This window comes from Heteronotia binoei, chromosome 15, assembly GCF_032191835.1.
Source record: "Heteronotia binoei isolate CCM8104 ecotype False Entrance Well chromosome 15, APGP_CSIRO_Hbin_v1, whole genome shotgun sequence".
Lineage (NCBI taxonomy): Eukaryota > Metazoa > Chordata > Lepidosauria > Squamata > Gekkonidae > Heteronotia > Heteronotia binoei.
In genome coordinates, this window is record NC_083237.1 from 51624325 (window position 1) to 51646193 (window position 21869).

Here is a 21869-nt window from a genome sequence, read left to right on the forward strand (position 1 = left end):
TACTGCTACTAAATTCTGATCCACAAATGCTCATGCGGCAATAGATCAATCTTCAAGGATTTTTGCTGTTAGACTGAATGAGCCAAACACCCCCCCACACACACACTTCAAAACATACTATTCTTAAAGTGATTCTGGGCTTCGTGTTAAAATCCAGATGGGGGCAAAGCACAGAACAACCACAGAACTGGATGATGCTTACATTGATTGAGGGCCAGGACTGAGCGTGCTCAGCCCTGGCGTACGAGGCATCGGTCCGGTGCGTGGAAGCGTCGGGGATGGGGAACCCTGCACAGAAAGAGGCGCAGCGAATTCCCCCGGCTTCGGGACTGGGGGGACTTGGGAGAGCCCAGTCGTCTTCATCTGAGGATTGCTTCTCGAAGCGCAAGTGCTCTTCGAAGGCGTCTCTGGCGTAAACGTCGCCGTAGGGGCGGTGCTTTGGTAAGGTGGAAGCTTCCGGCTGCAGCCAGAGAGAGCGGTTCTGTTGGTACATAGCCGCGTCGCTCACCTCCGAGTAGCTCCGGCGCCCTTGGAAGCTTGCTTTGATGTGGTGGCTGGAGGGTTTGGCATAGCCCAGGTCCAGGATGCTTCTCTCGCCGCCTGAAGATCTGTGCTGTGAGGTGATGGCGGAGGAAGAGCAGCTCGGGGCTGGTGAGCAGCGTTGCTGGGCGGGAGACTGGCTGGGCAGCGGTGCCGGGGACCGGCGTTGCGAGGCAGGCGACTGGCAAGGAGGTGGAGCTGGGGACCGACGTTGATGGGCAGGGGATTGGCAGGGCGGTGCTGGAGACCGTCTTTGCAGGGCCGGCGACTGGCATTGTGGGACAGATGGTCTCCCTTGTTGGGCTGGGGAGGTGCACTGGGGAGCTGGCGAGCAGCGCTGCTGAGCGGGAGAATGGCGCTGGGAATGGGGAGAGTGGCGATGCCCTGGAAGGGAACAGGAGGGAGAGAAGAATCACATCATTGCTCCAAGGAGGAATAGATGTCCCAAGGTTACTGGAGAGCTACCACCTTGCCATCGGTCTTCAGTCAATGGCCCAGGCATCAAAACCACTCACCTGATCTACAACAGTGAGAAGTTGTTTGGACACCCATGATGCAAAAGCAATGCTTACACCTCTGGTCTATGTTTGGGGTTTTTTTTTAACAGGAATCATTTCTGAACTGAGTAAGGGCTGAACTGAGTAAGGTCTTAGTGAGGGCCGAACTGACTGAGGGCTTAGCGAGGGCTTAGCAAGGGCCAAACTGAGTGAGGGCTGAGTGAGGGTCAAACTGAGTGAGGGCTGAGTGAGGGTCAAGCCGAGTGAGGCCTGAGTGAGTGAGGCCTTAGTGAGGGCGGAACTGAATGAGGGCTTAGTGAGGGCTTAGCAAGGGCCAAACTGAGTGAGGGTCAAGCTGAGTGAGGCCTGAGTGAGTGAGGCCTTAGTGAGGGCGGGACTGAGTGAGGGATGAACTGAGTGAGAGCTTAGTAAGGGCTGAACTGAGTAAGGGCTTAGTGAGGGCTGAACTGAGTGAGGGCTTAACTGAGTAAGGGCTGAGTGAGGCCTTACACAGGCAACAACGGATGGCACTTTTATCAAACGAAAGCTTTCTCTGCTGAAGGGTCAGTGGGACCCACGAAGCCATCATACACTGCCTGATCATCAGTCTATCAGACCCTTGGTCTATCAAGGTCAGTACTGTCTACTCTGACGGATAGTGGCTCTCCAGGGTTTCAGGGTCTTTCACAACAACTCCAACTGGGCCCTTTAGCTGGATATGCCAGAAATTAAAACAGAGTAGATGCTCTACCACTGTGTCATGACCTCTCCCTTTTGAACCACACCTTCTGAATCACAGCCTCATACAGCGTCAGCCCCTTGGTCGATCAAGATCATTATTATCTCCTCTAAGTAGCAGCACGACTCCAGGGTCTTAGGCAGGGTGGAAGTCTCCCACTCCAGGCCACAGGAAAGGGCTCTCAGCTTTTGTGATAACACACCAGATGTGTTTTGCTCGTGTTTGGGGTCTGAGTGATCACCCTATATGGGCACGTGAAGCCAAACAGATTAGTGACTTTGGGTGGGGGATGGGGAAGGTGAAATATCGCTTCAAATTGCTGTACGGTACCTCTTGTGAATCATCTGAGGTGTTCACTTTGCAACTGTACCTCTGCGCTGCATTTATGTTCTTTCTGGTGGGCTGTGGGAGGGAGATGAAAGTACCTTTCCCCTTTTCAGTAGGGCCCTCCAATACCACACACACACCTACACGCACCTGGCCTTCAGGAACTGTGGCTTAAACACGGTCACAGTTTGGACCTGAAACACCCTCTGAACAGCTACTAAATCCTGCACAGGCTCACTAAGGTTGCCAACTCCAGCTTGAGAAATTAGAGTTTGGGGAGGGGAAGGACCTCAGCAACGTTTAATATAGGGGTGGCCAAACCTACTTAATATAAGAGCAGCATGGAATAAATTTCAGATGTTTGAGAGAAGGGAGGGAGGGAGGAAGGAAGGGAGGAAGGGAGGGAGGGAGGAAGGGAGGGAGGGAGGAAGGGAGGAAGGGAGGATGAGGTGGAAAGAAAGCAACTTTAAATGCATTCTGCAAGCTGCCAGCTGGCTTGGCTTGGAGAAGTGATTTAAAGAGACAAATGTCTTCTCTAAGCCACCTGATAGGGAGGTGAGAGCTTGGAGAGCCACACAATATGTGTGAAAGAGCCACATGTGTCTCCTGAGTCGCAGTTTGGCCAACCCTAGTATAACACCATGAAATCCACTCTCTGAAGCAGCCATTTTTCTCCAGAGGAACGGACGGACCTGTAGTCTGGAGATCAATTGTAATTTTGCGAGATCCCCGTGTCCCACCTGGGGGTTGGCAACCTGATGGTCCATCAGTGGCTATTAGCCACAGTGTGTGTGTGTGTATAATTTTTGGCCACTGTGTGACACAGAGTGTTGGACTGGATGGGCCATTGGCCTGATCCAACATGGCTTCTCTTATGTTCTTCTGTGACACAGAGTGTTGGACTGGATGGGCCATTGGCCTGATCCAACATGGCTTCTCTTATGTTCCCCTCCTTCCCCACCCTCACTGTACTCACCACCATTGACAGCCTGCTCTTGCATAAGCGTCCGGAGAATCTGGCTTTGCAGAGAACTCAGGTTCCTCAAGCGGCACAGTTCCTCCGTGAGTTCTGTATAGGCAAGCGCCAGGTTCACTCTAAAGAACAGGGAGAGAAAGGAAAGCCCCAAAGGCAATAGAAGACTGCTGGTTATACAGACTATATATCTATTATATAGACTTGCTCATCTACACTGGCTTCCAGTTTATTTCAACGACCAATGCAGAGTGCTGGTGTTGACCTTTTAAAGACCTACAAAGTTTGGGGATATCAGTGTTCCCTCTAAGCTGAGTTAGTGTGAGTTAGCTCACAGATTTTTAGCCTCTGGCTCACACATTTTTGTCTTAGCTCAGGAAGGATGGCCCCAGAGCAAACTAAGTTATGCAATACCTCACAATTTTAACGCTAGTAGCTCACAAAGCAGAATTTTTGATCACAAGGCTCCACAGCTTAGAGGGAACACTGTTTGCGATCAGCAGGCCTTAACAATTGCCAGCTCCCACGTGAACTTACCTGACTGGTGCAGTCATTTCTATTTTTTTTAAAAAAATCTGTTTTAATTTTCCAACATCCTCATTGTATTAAAGCGGTAAATCACATCCCTCAAACACCAATTAATCTCACATTTAAAACCCATCTGTGGTGACTTTCTGAAGGGCACCGCTGAAGGAAAATGAAGGCAACGGAACCTTTCCATCACAGACTCAGTTTCCCACAGCAAACTGACCTTTGGTGCACTAAACCCGAAGCTGGGACTAGTTGGCAACTACAGCATAGTGCTCAGATATCACCTCAGTGTGCCATCAATGGTGAGGAAATCTTTCATGGCCTAAGTACATGTTATGTGTCCTTGGCAACCCCCCCTGATCTTCCTTGGGTCCACATGGTCAGACATGTGTTGCGAGTTCCGTAATTCTCAAATATACAACAGCCCAATTCAGATCAGGACAATGGTGTTCCTCTAGGGTTGCCAATGTCCAGATGGTATTGTAACAAAGGAAAAAACTGCATAACAGTAACAACTGATGATTCAAGTCGTGGCTTGCTAATCTATGTTTTGAAACAAGCCATTTATTATCAATATTATTGACAGAAAAACACAACACACTAGATGCCAGATTTTAACAACATTGGCATCTAGAAGGTTGACGTTACAGCAACAGCAGTGGCAGCAGTGGATTGCCTAGGTAACTATCCATTTCATTTGCCTTCTTCAGGCTGCAGTACGCTAGGTCAAGCCTTGAATTCAGTAATGGAATGCCCAGTATTTTCTTCAAATCGGAGCTTAGCACAGAGACATTTTGAGTCTGAGAAAGAAAGGCTGTTGATCTCTGAGGCTCCAGCTGCAACTGTCTACACAACAATTGCGAAAGCCGGAGAGTGTCTAAATATAAATTTGAAGGAAACACTGGGCATTCCATTGTTGAATTCAAGGCTTTACCTAGTGTACTGCATTTATGTTCTTTCTGGTGGGCTGTGGGAGGAAGATGAAAGTACCTTTCCCCTTTTCAGCAGGGCCCTCCAATACCACACACACCTACACGCGTGAATGAAATGGATAGTTACCTAGGCAATCCATTGGTGCTGTTGCTGTAACATCAAACTTTGCCAATGTTGTTAAAATCTGGCATCTAGCGTGTTGTGTTTTTCTGTCAATAATATTGATAATAAATTGTCTGTTTCAAAACGTAGAGTAGCAAGCCAAGACTTGTATCAAGAGTTGTTACTTTTATGCAGTTTTTTCCTTTTGCTACAATATCGCTTTTCTGCATAGCCATCTCTTTCTGTATAATGTCCAGGTGGTGTTTGGAGGTCTTCTGGGATTACAACTGATCTTCAGGCAACAGAGATCAATTCAATCAGTTCACCAGCAGAAAACGCTATGGCATTAGACCCCATTGAGTTCCCTCCCGTCTCTAAACCTCACTCTCTTCAGGCTCCACTCCCAAAACCTCCACATTAATTTCCTTTTTCCCCCCTCTCAAAAACCAGATTATTGTTTCTTTCTATCAAAGTATATTCCATACCTATCACAATCACAGTGCTTACGTAAAGCAAATAATATATCCGAAAGTACAAGAGGAAGAGTCTAATTATAAGTCATACAACAACAAATGAAATATACCTGTAACGAATATTAAAACTGAATTTAAAAAGCTAGTGTAAATCCATTTGACTCCATCAGAAGACATTACCACAAAGTCAAGACATTAATTACATTAGGAATTGCTTCTTGGGAGGTTAGATAAACTAGAATAGGAGACCAGACAGCATAGAAATTAGAAGAAGAGAGAGGATGTTCAAGCTAAGTAGCATTGTCTGTTATCGTGGCCATGACGTAGGTAGACCACAGCTTTTTATGCCAGGTCTTTCCAAACCCAGAGCTGGCAACCTTATATACAATGAGAGCGGGCTTCATCCTTCCCCTCTACACTGTTTCCCTGACCTAAAATGGCACCTTTGTGAAAACCTAAATGTAACCTGTCAGTACGGATGGTTCCCCCCAAATGGCAAACAGCAGCCTCCTGGGGTCATTTCTGTTCATATAAACAGTACAGGGAGGAGGCTTAAGCTCCCTTTGCTCATATGCTGGAACCCCAAACCAAAGTGGACCCACGTATGCATAGGAATTAAATTCCCAAGATGACAGCAGCAATACACTTCTAATTGGACAGACCCAGAAAGGAGGCGAGGAAAATGTAACGTGAGCCCTTCTGTGGACTGATTTAGATGCTTTTCTGGGCAGCAGCAATTTTTACATCTTGGAAAGCCAGGCCACAGTACTCCTATAATTCTTCTCTCTTCAAAAACAAACAAAAGGGGGGGGGGGGAGAGAACAGCATGAATCAGTCTTTTGTATTTTTTTGCATGGAGGCCTTTCTAATAGGCAACCATTTGCGTGTGTGCAATGCAGTGTAGCCCTGACTCACCACCTCCTGGCTCACCCAGCAGTGCCGAGTCACACACTTTCACAATGACAAAGTAGCCATTTTAATAAACACCACTCATAACAGAGAGCTAAAATAGCCACATAGAGGAGATGAACTAGTCTAATCCAGGGGTGTCGAACTCATTTGTTATGAGGGCCAGATCTGACATAAATGAGACCTTGTCGGGCCAGGCCATGTCGGGTTGAGCCAAGCCGTGTCGAGCTGGCCCATGTGTGTACCTATTTAAGATTAGGTAGCAGAGATACAAATGTTATAAAGAACACAGACAAACACAAATATATATTTTTAAAAAACTTAAAACATGCTTAAAATGTTAGCATTCACTGGTCTTAAAGATGCTTTCTTTGTATTTCTCCCATGAGATCCAGGGAAGAAGAAGATGATATTGGATTTATATCCCGCCTTCCACTCCGGAGAGTCTCAGAGCGGCTCACAATCTCCTTTACCTTCCTCCCCCACAACAGACACCCTGTGAGGTGGGTGGGGCTAAGAGAGCTCTCACAGCAGCTGCCCTTTCAAGGACAACCTCTGCCAGGGCTATGGCTGACCCAAGGCCATGCTAGCAGGTGCAAGTGGAGGAGTGGGGAATCAAACCCGGTTCTCCCAGATAAGAGTCCACACACTTAACCACTACACCAAACTGGCTCTCCAGGAACTGGGCCAAGGAAGCTCTGGCTCTTTCCTTCCTTCCCCAGGAGACTGGGGGGGGGGGGGGGGTGCCTCAGTCAACAGAAGGAAGAGAGGCTTGGCTCAGTAGATTTGCTGTGCAATTGAGCAAGCCTGGCAAAGCAAGCTGTGATGCAGAAGGAAGCAAGAGAGAGGGAGAAGAAAGCAGATGACAGCCAGTTGCTCGGGGGCTGCATGTTTGACACCCCTGGTCAAGTCCATACACATATAAAACGCAAACAGCAGGTGAGGACTGTATTTCAGGACTGTACCACTCTGATTGTGGCCAAGTTTGCAGATGACACTAAATTGTTCAGAGTGGTGAGAACCAGAGAGGATTGTGAGGAACTCCAAAGAGATCTGTTGAGGCTGGGTGAGTGGGCGTCAACGTGGCAGATGAGGTTCAATGTGGCCAAGTGCAAAGTAATGCACATTGGGACCAAGAATCCCAGCTACAAATACAAGTTGATGGGTTGTGAACTGGCAGAGACTGACCAAGAGAGAGATCTTGGGGTCGTGGTAGATAACTCACTGAAAATGTCAAGACTGTGTGTGATTGCAATAAAAAAGGCCAACGCCATGCTGGGAATTATTAGGAAGGGAATTGAAAACAAATCAGCCAGTATCATAATGCCCCTGTATAAATCGATGGTGCCGTCTCATTTGGAATACTGTGTGCAATTCTAGTCACTGCACCTCAAAAAGGATATTATAACATTGGAAAACATCCAGAAAAGGGCAACTAGAATGATTACAGGTTTGCAACACTTTCCCTATGAAGAAAGGTTAAAACGCTTGGGGCTCTTTAGCTTGGAGAAACGTCGACTGCGGGGTGACATGATAGAGGTTTACAAATTTATGCACGGGATGGAGAAAGTAGAGAAAGAAGTACTTTTCTCCCTTTCTCACAATACAAGAACTCGTGGGCATTCAATGAAATTGCTGAGCTGTCAGGCTAAATGGATAAAAGGAAGTACTTCTTCACCCAAAGGGTGATTAACATGTGGAATTCACTGCCACAGGAGGTGGTGGCGGCTACAAGCATAGCCAGCTTTAAGAGGGGATTGGATAAAATATGGAGCAGAGGTCCATCAGTGGCTATTAGTCACAGTGTGTGTGTGTGTGTGTGTGTGTATGAGTGTGTGTGTGTACATACACACATATATTGGCCACTGTGTGACACAGAGTGTTGGACTGGATGGGCCATTGGCCTGATCCAACATGGCTTCTCTTATGTTCTTATTAAATATTTATCATTTTAAAAAACCCACAGAAAACCAGATGCTAGGGAGACAAATTCTAGCCTAGCCTTCTCCCAAGCATGCTGATTTTAAAAAATAAAAAATAAAATTTTGCAAGGTTGTTTCCCCCCCCCCCAAAAAAAAATCCCAAGGACATTTTGGTTCCTGAGGTAGAATAATGAAATAATGTACCTGATGACCAAAATTCAAATGCAAGAGCAATTCTAAATAGGTCTAATAAAGTGCAATAGGTAATTCTGCTCTGGTTGCTCTCACTGCTTAAAAATTCCCTCCCAAGGGGGAAAAAACAACCATACTACTTTGGCATTGGGGTCAAGTGATATTACATCAAAAAGTAATAGAAAGCTGATAGCTCTCTCAATCACGGCATGAGCTACTAAGAAAAAAAATCAGACCTCAAGAATAACTTTCTTCAGCAACACCGGAGAAAGAAGAGTGGAATTGGGATCAAAAATACCCCCCATTGAAAACATCAAAACCCCAGAGAAGTGTAAATAGGGTCAAATTGATCCCATCATTTTTAGAACATAAGACACAGTTATGATTCTGTAAAACTTATTTTTAAGAAAGCAATCATTTAAACTGTTATGGTACTGAAACTTAACAATAGTGTGATCTGGAACAACAGGTAACAAAAAAGTGACTTGTCTCGCAGGAGGACAGAATAACCCCATTTTCCAAATTTGCAATACAGTTCACTTCGAGTTTTGATTTAGCGCAACAAAGAGAAACAATCAGCTCAGTGGACAGATGGCTAGAGGTCACCTAGAGTTCCAGACTGAATAGCTCCTTCAAGTCTGGAAAATGTGAGATTCAAAGGCTGTCTGCAGTCATGTCCTGGCTTTTCTTGGGTATAGAATGACCCCATTTCCAAAACTGCAAATACAGTTCAATATGAGCTTTTCCATGTGGCTAAAAACATAACGGAAGCTTTGACAGAGCACAAACATAGGGCTTTTACCTGCTCATACTAGATCAGGGGTGTCAAACATGCAGTCCTGGGGCCAAATCAGGCCCCCGAGCAACTGGCTGTCATCTGCTTCCTTATCCCTGTAACTTGCTTCCTTCTGCATAATAGCTTGCTTTGCGAGGTTTGCTTAATTGCACAGGAACTACAGAGCAAAACGTCTATTTTCTCCACTGGCTGAGGCTCCTCCCTTGGGGAGGAAGAGAGGCAGAGCTTGTTTTTCCAGGCTCTCTCTATTGCACAGCAGAGTTACTGAGTCAAGCCTCTCTTCCTTCTATTGGCTGAAACTCCCCCCCCCAATCCCCCAGGGAAGGAAGGAAAGAGCCAGAGCTTCCTTTGTCCAGTTCCCTGGATCCCATGGGAGAAATACAAAAAAAGCACCTTTAAGACAAATGAATGCTAACGTTTTAAGCATGTTTTTAAGTTTTTTAAAATATATATATTTAATTGTGTTTGTCTATGTCCTTTATAAAGTTTATATCTCTGCTACCTAATCTTAAATAGGTGCACACATGGCCTGGCCTGACATGGCTCAGCCCAACTGTCAAGCGCAGATATTAATAACCAACACTTCTTTGTATTAAATCAAAGTAGTTTTATTGTTAGAAACTCAGGAGCTGTACCAAGGACACAAGCCTTGGGAGTAATGACATACACACAGTTACACAGTTGCTATGTAGGATATCATCAAAGGTTACCATATAGATGCATACTTGAGTCACGGGTTCAAAGGTTACTAAACCACTATCTATTTTATTACTAAGGAATTTTGAGCTATTGGAAACATCGAACATTCTCACACTACTCTGGGAGAAGATAAGGGTTGTCTGTGTGAAACTGTGGGAGAGGCGACTTGAAGGTAATGCCGGCCAGGCTGTAGCATAAACATCCTAGGACCAGATGGATCTATTATTTGCCCACTGGCTGTAAATAAGGGAGGAGCAATAGAGAGCTGGTGACCTGCTCTTTCTCTAGGAAAAATACATTACAGAAATAGGGTTGCCAATCCCCAGGTGGGGGCAGGGGATCCTCCAGTTTGGAGGCCCCCCCCACTTCAGGGTCATCAGAAAGTGGGGAGAGGGGAGGGAAATATCTGCTAGGAACTTTATTATTCCCTATGGAGATGTATTCCCATAGGAAATAATGGAGAATGGATCCAAAGATATCTGGGGCTCTGGGGAGGGCTGTTTTTTGAGGTAGAGGCCCAAAATTTGCAGTGTAGCATCTGGTGCCTCTCCCCAAAATACCCTCCAAGTTTCAAAAAGATTGGACCAGGGGGTCCAATTCTATGTGCCCCAAAAGAAGGTGCCCCTATCCTTCATTATTTCCTATGGAAGAAAGGCATTTAAAAAGGTGTGCTGTCCCTTTAAATGTGATGGCCAGAACTCCCTTGGAGTTCAATTGTGCTTGTCACACCCTTGTTCCTGGCTCCACCCCCAATGTCTCCTGGCGCCATCCCCAAAGTCTCCTGACTCCACCCCCAAAGTCCCCAGATATTTCTTGAATTGGACTTGGCAACCCTATACAGAAATGAGCATGCTTGACACCAACTCAGCATGGCCCAGCCCAACAAGGTCTCATTTATGTCAAATCCAGGCCTCATAACAAATTAGTTTGACACCCCTGAACTAGCTACACAGCAATTCGGGTTGCAAACACTGGCTTCCCCGGAGGGTCATTTCAATCCCCATGTCCAAAAGTGGTATAAAACCCCAAAGTTACAAGTGTGATACTTTCCCCACAACAAATATCTATAAATTTCTGTCTGGCATTCAGGGTTTAGCGGCAGGCGGCACCAAGGGTGGAGGCTCCAGGGCAGAGGTGAAGTGCTGGTTGCATGCTCTGTCTCAGAATAGTGAATGGAATGGAGGATTAATGACACCTGTCTCCCTCTCCGGTCCTTCCCGTGCTTAGCTGGCGTGCCCTCTCTCTGTGTAGCTCTCTCTGTAAGCTCCAGGCTCTTCCTCCCCGGCAGGCTACTAGCAACCGTGTTAAATCCCTTACCCCACTCCTTCCGCCTTTGCCGCCACCCAATCCCTGCAGGGCGCAAGGGCTGGCTTCTCCCTGGGCGCTACTCTTGAGGGATCCATATGGCTGGACCCAGCGACCAGACATGGCGGGACAGCTGTCGGTAACCTCGTCTCCCTTGCCTCTCTGGTTCTCGTTGTCGAGATGCCCCGGTGGAAAGTCCAGGAAGAGGGGCAGGAGCTCCAACCCCGGACAATTACGGAGAGAAATTTTAGTTTTCACTGTTTGCTCCACCTTTCTATAAAATAATACATGCTGGTCCATCTATTTATACATGGAAACAGTATTAAAATCAGCGTTCAGTGTTTGAAGTCAATAGAACCCTAATCGCAATTACGTATGTACTTTCACTATTAAGCCAAGCCTATTGGGGGTCAGAAAGACCCCATTTACCCTTTTGATAAACTCAAAAAATGTATGCCGCTACCTGGCATTACATTTTATGACACAAATGGCCCAGCCCAACAAAGCCTCATTTATGTTAGATCTCACCCTCATAACAAACGAATTCGACACCATTGGGCTAGATGGTCTTTCAAAGGGTAATCCTCTTTTTCAAGGCCTATCCTGTGGAAAGTCTGGGGTTCTGCTTCTGCCCAGGAAAATCAGCCAAAGATGATTTTTTTTTTCCTTCTAAAGAAGCTTTTTTGTGTGTGTGTGAACATTTGAGTGACACGCTGTCACTCAAGGAGGTGAGCTCTCCTGGCTGCCCCAGAGAGACCTAGCACTAGGCTGAGCTGTACTTCTATTTAAGCTATAGCAATTATTTGTAAATTTGTGTCTCTGGCTACAGATTACTACATGCCTATTTTGTTATTTTCCCTCCGCTCTTCTAAGGGCTCTTTTTTTTTGGTCATCTGTAGGGTGCCTCCTTAATGTTAAGCCTTTATTTGTTTATAAATTTCAAACATTTATATCCCAGTCCATTTATATCCCAGTATGTAAAATACTCAACAACAATTACAGTTTAAAAAGGCAATCATTCATAGAAGTACTTAAGAATGCAAAAATATAAAAGTAACAGACTAATAAAACAGCAGTAGACATAAACAGGGCTTCCAATTAAAACCAGAACCATAGCTATTAAGAGTTGCCAGCTTCCGGGTGGTAACTGGAGATCTCCCACTATTACAAGTAATCTCCAGGCGACAGAGATCAGTTCACCTGGAGAAGATGGCAGCTTTGGAATGTGGACTTTATGGCATTGAGTCCCTCCTCTCCTCAAACCCCACCCTCCTCAGTCTACACCCCCGAAATCTCCTGGTATTTCCCAAGGCAGAGCCGGCAATTTTACCTACCCTCCAGCATACAAAAGTAGCCATCATTCTACCGTTGCATCCAAAACACTTGCTGGTTTTCTAAAATGTAACTGAATGCTACCAAACACACCTTCTAGATGAGGGGGGTTCTAAAGCAGGGGTCGGGAACCTCCATCCCAAGGGCCGTATACAGCCCTCGAGGTCACTTGGTGCGGCCCTCGGGGATTGCTGGACCAAACCGAGCCATGTGGCAGCGTCCCTGGGGCCTGGCTGGCCAGCGAGGATTGTGAGGCCCAGCTGCACTGTGCAGCAGCCTCCCCAAGGCCAGGCAGGGATCACAGGCAGGGTTGCCTTTCCTCAGGTGGGGGCAGGGGATCCCCCGGTTTGGAGGCCCTCCCCCTGCTTCAGGGTCATCAGAAAGCAAGGGAAATGTCTGCTGGGAACTCATGATTCCCTAAGGAGGCTTATTCCCATAGAAAATAATAATTGATCTGCGGGTCTCTGGGTCTCTGGGGGCCCTGTTTTTTGAGGTAGAGGCACCAGATTTTCAGTATAGCATCCAGTGGCTCTCCCCAATATACTCCCTAAGTTTCAAAAAGATTGGACCAGGGGGTCTAATTCTATGAGCCCCCAAAGAAGGTGCCCCTATCCTTTATTTCCTACAGAAGGAAGGCATTTAAAAGGTGTGCAGTCCCTTTAAATGTGATGGCCAGAACTCCCTTTGGAGTTCAATTATGCTTGTTACACCCTTGCTCCTGGCTCCACCCCAATGTCTCCTGGCTCCACCCCCAAGTCCCCAGATATTTCATGAATTGGATTTGGCAACCCTAATCACAGGGCCCAGATGTACTGGGAGGCAGCCTCCCTGGGGTTTGGCTGGTTGGCCAGAATTGCTGCAGAGCCTGGAAAAGTTACTGTCACAGTTCAGTTTACACTTGATTATCTCAGATGGTGTGGCCTAATATGCTAATGAGTGTGTGACCTAATATGCTAATGTTAGGGGATGTGGTCTAATATGCTACTGAGTTCCTGCTGGGCTTTTTCTACAAAAAAGCTCTGGGCCTATGCATTTGCCTAGGGTGGCGGGCTGGGGGTGTGTGTGTGTGTGTGTGCCAGATTAGGCTGCCCCAATGTGACTTCAAATAGAAAAACAATTATCTGCATTAATTTTGCTGGCCTGAATCATTCTCCCTCAGGGGAGCACTGTTTTTTAAGTTGATAATTTTTATGGCCCGCGAATGATGTTATAAATATCCATATGACCCTTGGCAGAAAAAAGGTTCCCCACCCCCGTTCTAGAGTCTCAGTGTCTTCACTAAGGTGGCCCCTCTCAAAAGTAACCAACTATCAAACCAGCAGAACGCAAACAGTACTCTGCAGTTGACCATAGTGTTAGTGGAAGTGGTGCCTGAGGTAATTTAATTCTGAGTCACTAAGGGCTTTGTAAAGGTCAAAATCAGCACTTTGAAACAAACAAACCAAAAAAGCAAAGCTGGGCTAAAACTGAGGCAATGTGGTTGAAGCACCCCATGTCCATCAACTGCATTCTGATCCCATTGATATTTGTGAGAATTCTCCAAAACAGCCCCCCACTTTATACCTGTAAAGGTAATCCAGTCTGAAAATCCCCCAGGCATGTGCAACTGTGGCCAGATGATATTTTGTGGTCACTTTACACATAAACATCTGTTGTCAATATTTATACAGGAAGGAACGATGTCTATCCTCCATTTTTGCCCTTCCTTTGTCATTCCTAGATGAGTAAAGGGTTATAAACTCTTGCAAGCATCTCCCCTTCTAATGACCATATAAATTAGGCCACAATAGAATCCCAGTAGATGATAGGCAACAGCTCCTCCACGACCCTTTCCCAAAAGCGAGCGTTCTCGTGGTACCTTCACCTCCCCACTCATCGTCAGAGTTTTCAGCCAAGTGTTTGACATCCCTGGTAGGCAGGGGTCATTTTGTAGAAAAAGAGGGGCTGGAGCACATGAGCATAACTCATTTACATAACTCATTTGCATATGCCACACACACCCTGACATCACCGGAAGCTCTACTAAATCACATCAGCTCAGCATCTACCTTAAAATGCTTCTTGAATTATAATTGCCATAATAAAACCTTACTCCCATCATATTTTTAAATTACTTTCTCCTATGTGGCCCACAGTGGCATGATGAAGATTTCCATCTGTCTGCTGTATGGGTGTGTGTTGGTTATTTTCCCATTTTTGTGGAGCGAAATATCAGAAAGTTTGTCAAATCTTAACGTTCAGCAACATTCTCACAGTATTTTTGAAAAAAGCAAGTATTTGGGAGGGGGGTGTTTAAGAAAAAAAGAGCAAAATAAAACGTAGAGGTTATGAAGCACTGCTCCTGCGAGTTCCTGCCCAAAATGAGGCCTACTGGTAGGGCATCAACTTATATCCCTCTCCAACCAAAATGGCGACTGGGGAGGAGGAGGAGGAGAGGAAATCACTCAACAGCGACAATAAGAGAAAATAGGAGCCTTGCCAAAAGGCAAGATTTGGTAGGTTTCTTCCTTCAGTTTCTGTCTGAGGCTGAGATTGTTTGTTCAACATATCTTGATGACAGGTAGGGGGGTTTTTTCCCAACGGTTAATCATTCTGATGACTCCACCCCAACTTATCCATGCTCATCTCAAGGAATCATTAATTCTCTCACACACCCAAACTACCACTCTCTCCAGAATTAATTCAGGCTGCCAAACACAGCACAGCTTCCTGTCCAAGTTCAGGTACGCCACAGCTAAGAGTAGGATCTAGAAGTCCAGCTTTATGAACATGACAACACTGGCACGAAGAGAGGAAACTCTTTTCTCCCTCGAGGGGCTGACCCACTGCCCATCAACGCCCTGACAAAATCATCAACTCTCGCCAAAGTCTAACTCTGAACTTCCGTGTCACCTTGAAAGAACATATTGGGTACGCTTATGAGAATGGAGAACCTGTCTCTTGAGGTTACCCAAGCCATATCAGCAGGAGGACATCTTTTGCTGAGAGAGCCATCGAGTTAAACTGAATGGCTGTGACAAGGGGGGACATGGGAGATGGGGTACACCTAACTATTTAAGACAGCTATTCCCTTGCTATGGGTTTTTCACCAATTGTCTCTTCAATGATTCTGAGAATGGCAAAAAAAAAAAAAGGATTATTCAATTCTGCCAAAAGAAAACTAAATTGGATTCTTTTTCACCCCCGAGTTAGATAGGACAACACAGCCCCCACCCCCCAAGAGGGTGCAACGGTTTCTCACAACATTTGAAAGCTTTCATTGAAGGGTTTTGATAGGCAAGACAACAAAATGCCTTGAAAAGTCCCAATTGCAGATGACCGCCATAACTCGACAAACACAAACAATACATACACCCCCCCCACACACACACACACATAAACACAAGGGAATCTGGTCTCAAAAGGGTCAGGGGGACATTCCCTACAGAAAGCACTTCAATTTTGAAGATGGCAGCGCTGAAATCGACTCTGGTGCTAGAGCAAAACAATGTACAAAATTCCTCTCCAAAACAACGTACAAAATTCCTCTCCAAAACAACGTACAAAATTCCTCTCCAACAGCAGAGTTCTATCTATCTTCAACAGATTTAGAAGGGTGGGGTTTTATTGAGGATATCACTGCAAGACACCCAGCTTTTAAAGTGCCCTGTCCCCATTTTTCTTCAGCTCACCTAATTTAATTCATTTATAATATATATATAGCACTTCTTATCTATCCCGTTCAGAAACAGAAGGTGGCTTCAAATAATATCTTTATAAATTAGCAACAACAACATATCTTTCCTTGGAGGTTTTTAAGCAGAGGCTCACGAGAAGGAGGGCAGGAAGGGTTACATCAGCGCTTAGTTCTCGTGGCCCTTTCTTACTCGCCTAGGGAAATGCTGATTGCCACTCAGTCAGCAATTTTTCTCCAGGCCAGTTTGGCCAGAGATCCTGGAGGGTTTTGCCCTCTTCTGGGCATGGAGCAGGAGTCACTGGGGAATGTATGCATGTAGGGGAGGTATTTCTGAAGTTCCTGGACTGTGCAGGGGGTTGGACTAGATGACCCTGCAGATCCCTTCCAACACTATGATTCTATGAAATCAGTAATCTGTCCAGACAGGTGACTTAATGTTTATAATCTGTGCCATAAAATAAACTAATTCAAACTCATTTAGAAGGGTACATGCAAAAGCTTTCATTTATTCAAGGAGGTCAACATGGCACACGGGCTTTTAGAGAAAATAATATAGCAATGATTGAATACATGAGAGAAAGGAACAGTCAGCGCTTTAGGAAAAGTAAATATTGAATACATAATTTAAAATGGATACATGCCAAATCATTTCAGATGTAACAGGCGTTCCGCTTGTCTTGGATTAAAGAACCTTGACAATTCTCAAGTTTTCAGTCTGAATGTGTTCCTGAACCCACCACGACTTTTGAACCTCTAAGTGACAACAGGGCCACTCCACCAGGTAAGACTGGTTACCCACCTTTTTAGACAAGAATGATTATGTCCTGGTGACTTCCAGTTTGGTCTATTTGAATGTACTCTGCCTGGAGCTGACACTGAAAGATGTTTGGAAAATTCAGCTGTTCCAGAATGTAGCTACCAGACTAGTAACAAGAACAGAATGTACAGAACTGAATAGCTCTGGCTTCTAGTTGGTTTCCAGACCCAATTCAATTTGACCTTTAAAGCTACAGAGGTCTGCAACCTATGGCTCTAAAGTAAAATGTGGCTCAGTACAGAGGGCTTTCTTAGAAAGAAAGGGGTCCATGCAGGGCCGGCCCTAGACTGTCTTGCACCCTAGGCAAAGCTAACTTCTGGCACCCTTCCTGCACTGATAACATCACCAAATCACATGGGTGTGTGTGCCCAATTTGATGCCCCCAGAAGGCTGGCACCCTAGGCAATCACCTAGTTTGCTAGTGGCAGGGCCAACCCTGGGTCCATGCCTCAGTGCTAGAGCATCTGCTTAGCACGCAAAAGGTCCGAGGTTCAATCCCCAGCATCTCCACTAAAGAGCAGGTAGCAACCAATGTGAAAGACCTCAGCATGAGGTCCTGGAATTGCTCTCAGTCTGAACAGACAACACTGCCTTACAGTGATTTGGAATAAGAGAGCTTCATGTGTGACCACCCAGGAAGTTCAGAATTGCTACTCAGAGGCAAACCACCTCTGTTCATCTCTTGTCTTGAAAACTGTATTGGGTGATTTGACGGCACCTTCCACCCCTAATTCCTCTGCTTGCCAACCTTGTAGCTGGCTGCATTCACAATATTGAACTGTGTCTGAATACTGAATGAACAGGACTGCCTCCTAAGAAAAGAGCTGCAATAATACCAGAAGAAGCAACAACAAGAGCGATACTCTTTTGTTGGTGAGCTGTAGGCAAAATTAAGAACATAAGAATATAAGAGAAGCCGTGTTGGATCAGGCCAATGGCCCATCCAGTCCAACATTCTGTGTCACACAGTGGCCAAAAAAACCAGGCAGCATCGGGAGGTCCATCAGTGGGGCCAGGACACTAGAAGTTTGCCTAGTGGCAGAAGCAGCCCTGGTGACTGGCCTAACATCAGCCAGCAACCCTCCAAAGCAAAGCAGAAATTCAAACCTGGATCTCTTTGCCCCTAGTCCGACATTCCAACAACTACATTAGACAACCTCAGAGAGGAGATGAGAGGAAAGTGGATTTATAGCCCACCCTTCACTTGGAGTCTCAGAGAGGCTTACAATCTCCTTCCCTTCCTCTCCTCACAACAGACACCCTGTGAAGTAGGTCAAGGAAACCATGAAGGCTCTTTTATGTTCCATCACAGAGGGGATATTTTCTACCCTTCCTCCTTCCCCTGTACAGCTTGCACCTTCTGGACTTCTAAGGAGTAAACCTTTGCTTCCATTATTAATTTTATTAATTATTATTATTAGTTATGTATTGACAAGCCACCTATCTCACTTGGACTCAAAATGGATTACACAGAGTGAGTCAATTCAATCAATGGATGGAACATTCAGTAATGAAAGAGGATTAAGGTTGTTGTGGTAGCCAGGGGTGGAATTCTAGCAGGAGCTCCTTTGCATATTAGGCCACACACCCCTGATGTAGCCATTCCTCCAAGAGCTTACAAGGCTCTTTTTTGTAAGCTCTTGGAGGATTGGCTACATCAGGGCCGTGTGGCCTAATATGCAAAGGAGCTCTTGCTAGAATTCTACCCCTGGTGGTACCAACTGGAAATCTAAAAACAGAACGAAGCAAAGCATAACTCTTGGCATGGCACATCAAATGATACAAAAATTACATTTGCATGATCCTAGTTTCAGCAAGCTAAGCACAGTACTATAGACCACAGTCTCTAATAAATAACTTTGTGAATCATTCAGTACAGTGCAAGTGCATTGTCAATGTAGAAAAGCTCTCTTGAATAATTCAAGTTTTGCACAGTTTGCTGAAAGCCAGGAGAGTGGGAGACTTCCTGACCTCCTCAGGAAGGAGGGGGAGATTGGATTTATACCCCACCCTTCACTCAGAGTGGTTTACAGTCTCCTTTCCCTTCTCCTCCCCATATAAGACACCCTGTGAGACAGGCGAAGCTGAGAGAGCTCTGAGAGAACTGTCTTCATTGAAAGAACAGCTCTGAGGGAACTGGGACTGCCCCAAGGTCACCCAGCTGGCTGCATGCAGAGGAGTGCAGAATCAAACCCGGTTCTCCAGACTATAGACCTCAGTAGGGCTGCCAGGTCTGACTCAAGAAATATCTGTTGCAGGTGTTCTATTAAAACTTCCATCTTTTAAAAGCAATCTTAAATTCAGTGGGTTTTCACAGCCTCTAACAGTAAAGCTGCCTGTAATACTGTTTCACTTTCCTTCATCTAAGAGACGTTTCCCACTCATCAACACACAAAGAAAGCACTTCTCGTAGCACTAGCTCTGGAGAAAACTCTCCAAAGTTAGAGGCTGTAAAAACCCACTGAATTTAAAATTGCTTTAAAAAGATGGAAGTTTTAATAAAACACCTGCAACAGAAGAAACATCTTTGAAAAACTAAAATCATCTGCACTTGAAATCTGGTCGGCACTGGCACTTCATTCTTCCCATGGAGCCGGGTGAATAGTCATTGAGCGCTTGAAGTCTGAAACTGACATGATGAACTGAAAGGACGGTGTAAACTTGTTCTCTTGCACATTTACCTTGTTTTTTGGAATTTATAGTGATATTAATGTTTAAGAGGTAGTTGACTAATCACATACATCTTAAAAATAATTTTCAGTCTTTTTTGTTATTTTTCCACAGTTTTTTGCGGCTTTATATTACCCACCTGGGAACTGGCAACCCTAGTCCTCTGCTTTTAACCACTACACTGAACTGGCTCTCACAAAGTGGGAATGAGTTGGAAGCAGTCCTCTTTTGCTGCCTTTTGGAAGGACTTGCGCTGTGTTCCCTGCTGCATTTTAAGAACATAAGAGAAGTCATGTTGGGTCAGGCCAATGGCCCATCCAGTCCAACACTCTGTGTCACACAGTGGCCAAAAAACCCCAAGTGTCATCAAGAGGTCCACCAGTGGGGCTAGAAGCCCTCCCACTGTGCCCTCCCCCAAGCACAAGAGTACAGAGCATCAGTGCCCCAGACAGAGAGTTCCTACACTAAGCTGTGGCTAATAGCCATTGATGGACCTCTGCTCCATATGCTTATCCATTCCCCTCTTGAATCTGTTTTGCATGCAGGTTGAAAGAAACAGCAGGATCCTGAGGGGAGGTCACTCGGCGGTAGCGAGGACTTCTCCACAAATCCGATCCTTGGCTTGTTCCTCACTAGGGGCACATCTCCTGATGCCTGTGTTTCCTGAGCCCTGAATGTGTTTGGTCTTCTGTCTGAATTCATAGCATTGATGCTGCCGTGTTCCCCCCCTTCCTGACACATGACTTCGGTGTCGCATGATTTCCTGTCATGAGCTCGTACCTCAGAGAATCCTACATCTGGAAAGGTTAAAGACCACTGATCTATGGCATTGGGAGGCATGCTGTGAGAAACAAAGACAAATAAGTAAAAAATGTCTAGCCCTCACAATCATGGGGGTGGGGGGAGAGAGAGCTTTTAATACCTGTGGAACTGCTGCAGCTGTGGTCCCAACTGCAACCACCAGCACAACATATGTAACTGTGTGGTCTGCCTGCATGCTTGGTTGAGTTAAAGTTCACCTAGAAATAGATGAAACCACAGACTTTGCATTTCCTCGCCCCAATCCACAGAACGCTAGAGGCAGAGAAGACTTCTGTGCACTTTGCTCAAGCAGCTCAAAACCCTTAATGTAACTTCAGATCTGTTTCTTTAAAAATGCCTCTGACCATGTACAAAGTCCACTTCCCGCCTCTCCCCCTAGGCAATCTTTTGAGGAGCAAAAGTTTATGAATGCACATTTAGGACTGGCTGAGGATGAGAGAGCCAGTTTGGTGTAGTGGTTAAGTGTGCCGACTCTTATCTGGGAGAACTGGGTTTGATTCCCCACTCCTCAACTTGCACCTGCTAGCATGGCCTTGGGTTAGCCGTAGCTCTGGCAGAAGTTGTCCTTGAAAGGGCAGCTGCTGGGAGAGCCCTCTCCAGCCCCACCCACCTCACAGGGTGTCTGTTGTGGGGGAGGAAGGTAAAGGAGATTGTGAGCCGCTCTGAGACTCTTTGGAGTGGAGGGCGGGATATAAATCCAATATCATCTTCTTCTTCTTCTGTGGCCCATAAGCAAGGATGAACCCTGGCATCTCTTTTCTTTCATTAAGAAATCAAGCACTCCTCTACAGTTTGTTTTTTTAAGTTTCACAACAGATTCCTGAAGGTCATCACTTCCCCCAGCACCGTATCACCAAGGTGCTTAAGCTGTGTTGACAGCTACCACCACTCTACATGCTGTTGCGTGGTTTGTTGCCAGCGTCTGCACTATTATTTACTGTTGTGCCTTTGATCTGAAACATCTATTTTATGATGCTGTTTAATCTGATGTGGCTTTATTTTAATGTTGTAATTGTTGCAAGCCGCCTGAGCCCGCTTGCGGGATGGGACGGGGTATAAATTGAAAATTAAATTAAATTCCTTCACTGCCTTCTTCCAGTTCTGAGCACCCTGGGCCAGAACTCTTATCCTTAGACATACAGGAGCAGAATGAAATGGAAGTATTTCTGCTCAGAACTCCAGATGTACACCCAAAAGGTTATTAGTAGGCAGCCGCAGCAAAAGACACCTTCGCATTTCACAGCCCACATATTGTGCACCTTTGCAGGAAGCCAAGGCAAAACAAGCCTTTTGCCATTAAGTTTAAAAACAGAAGGAGGACTTCTTTTCATAAAGAGGGAAGCCAGGGGTTTCTAGGGTTGGGGTGTTTGTGGACATTGCAAAGAGTTCTAAAGTCACAAAAGGAAAGAGTTGGTTGGTGGAGGGTTGCCTTCAAGGAATCTTTCCAGGGACTCATCTTTGCCAGCATTTTGTTTCCCACTGTATAAGGACTAAAGAGTAAACCTGTGTGATCAGAGGTTTTTTTGTACACTGCGCTTTTCAGTGGAATCCATTCACACATTCTGCTTCAGGTTAGGGAAAATCCAATTAATGGTGAAAATGCATATATGAATC

At 45.7% G+C, this 21869-nt stretch overlaps 1 protein-coding gene across 2 annotated transcripts in view; it reads right to left on the minus strand.

Moving 5' to 3' along the window:
- TBKBP1 (TBK1 binding protein 1) overlaps nt 1–21869 on the minus strand; it is an 88109-nt gene that overhangs the window by 11828 nt on the left and 54412 nt on the right. The window contains exons 7-8 of one of the 2 annotated variants that reach the window (XM_060256180.1): nt 3080–3198; nt 509–924 (exon numbers count right to left, since the gene is read on the minus strand). In XM_060256180.1, coding sequence (XP_060112163.1) covers nt 509–924; nt 3080–3198 — 535 coding nt within the window. Of the gene's footprint in view, nt 1–202; nt 925–3079; nt 3199–21869 lie in introns of both variants that reach the window. The other variant, XM_060256179.1, reaches the window with a different exon arrangement.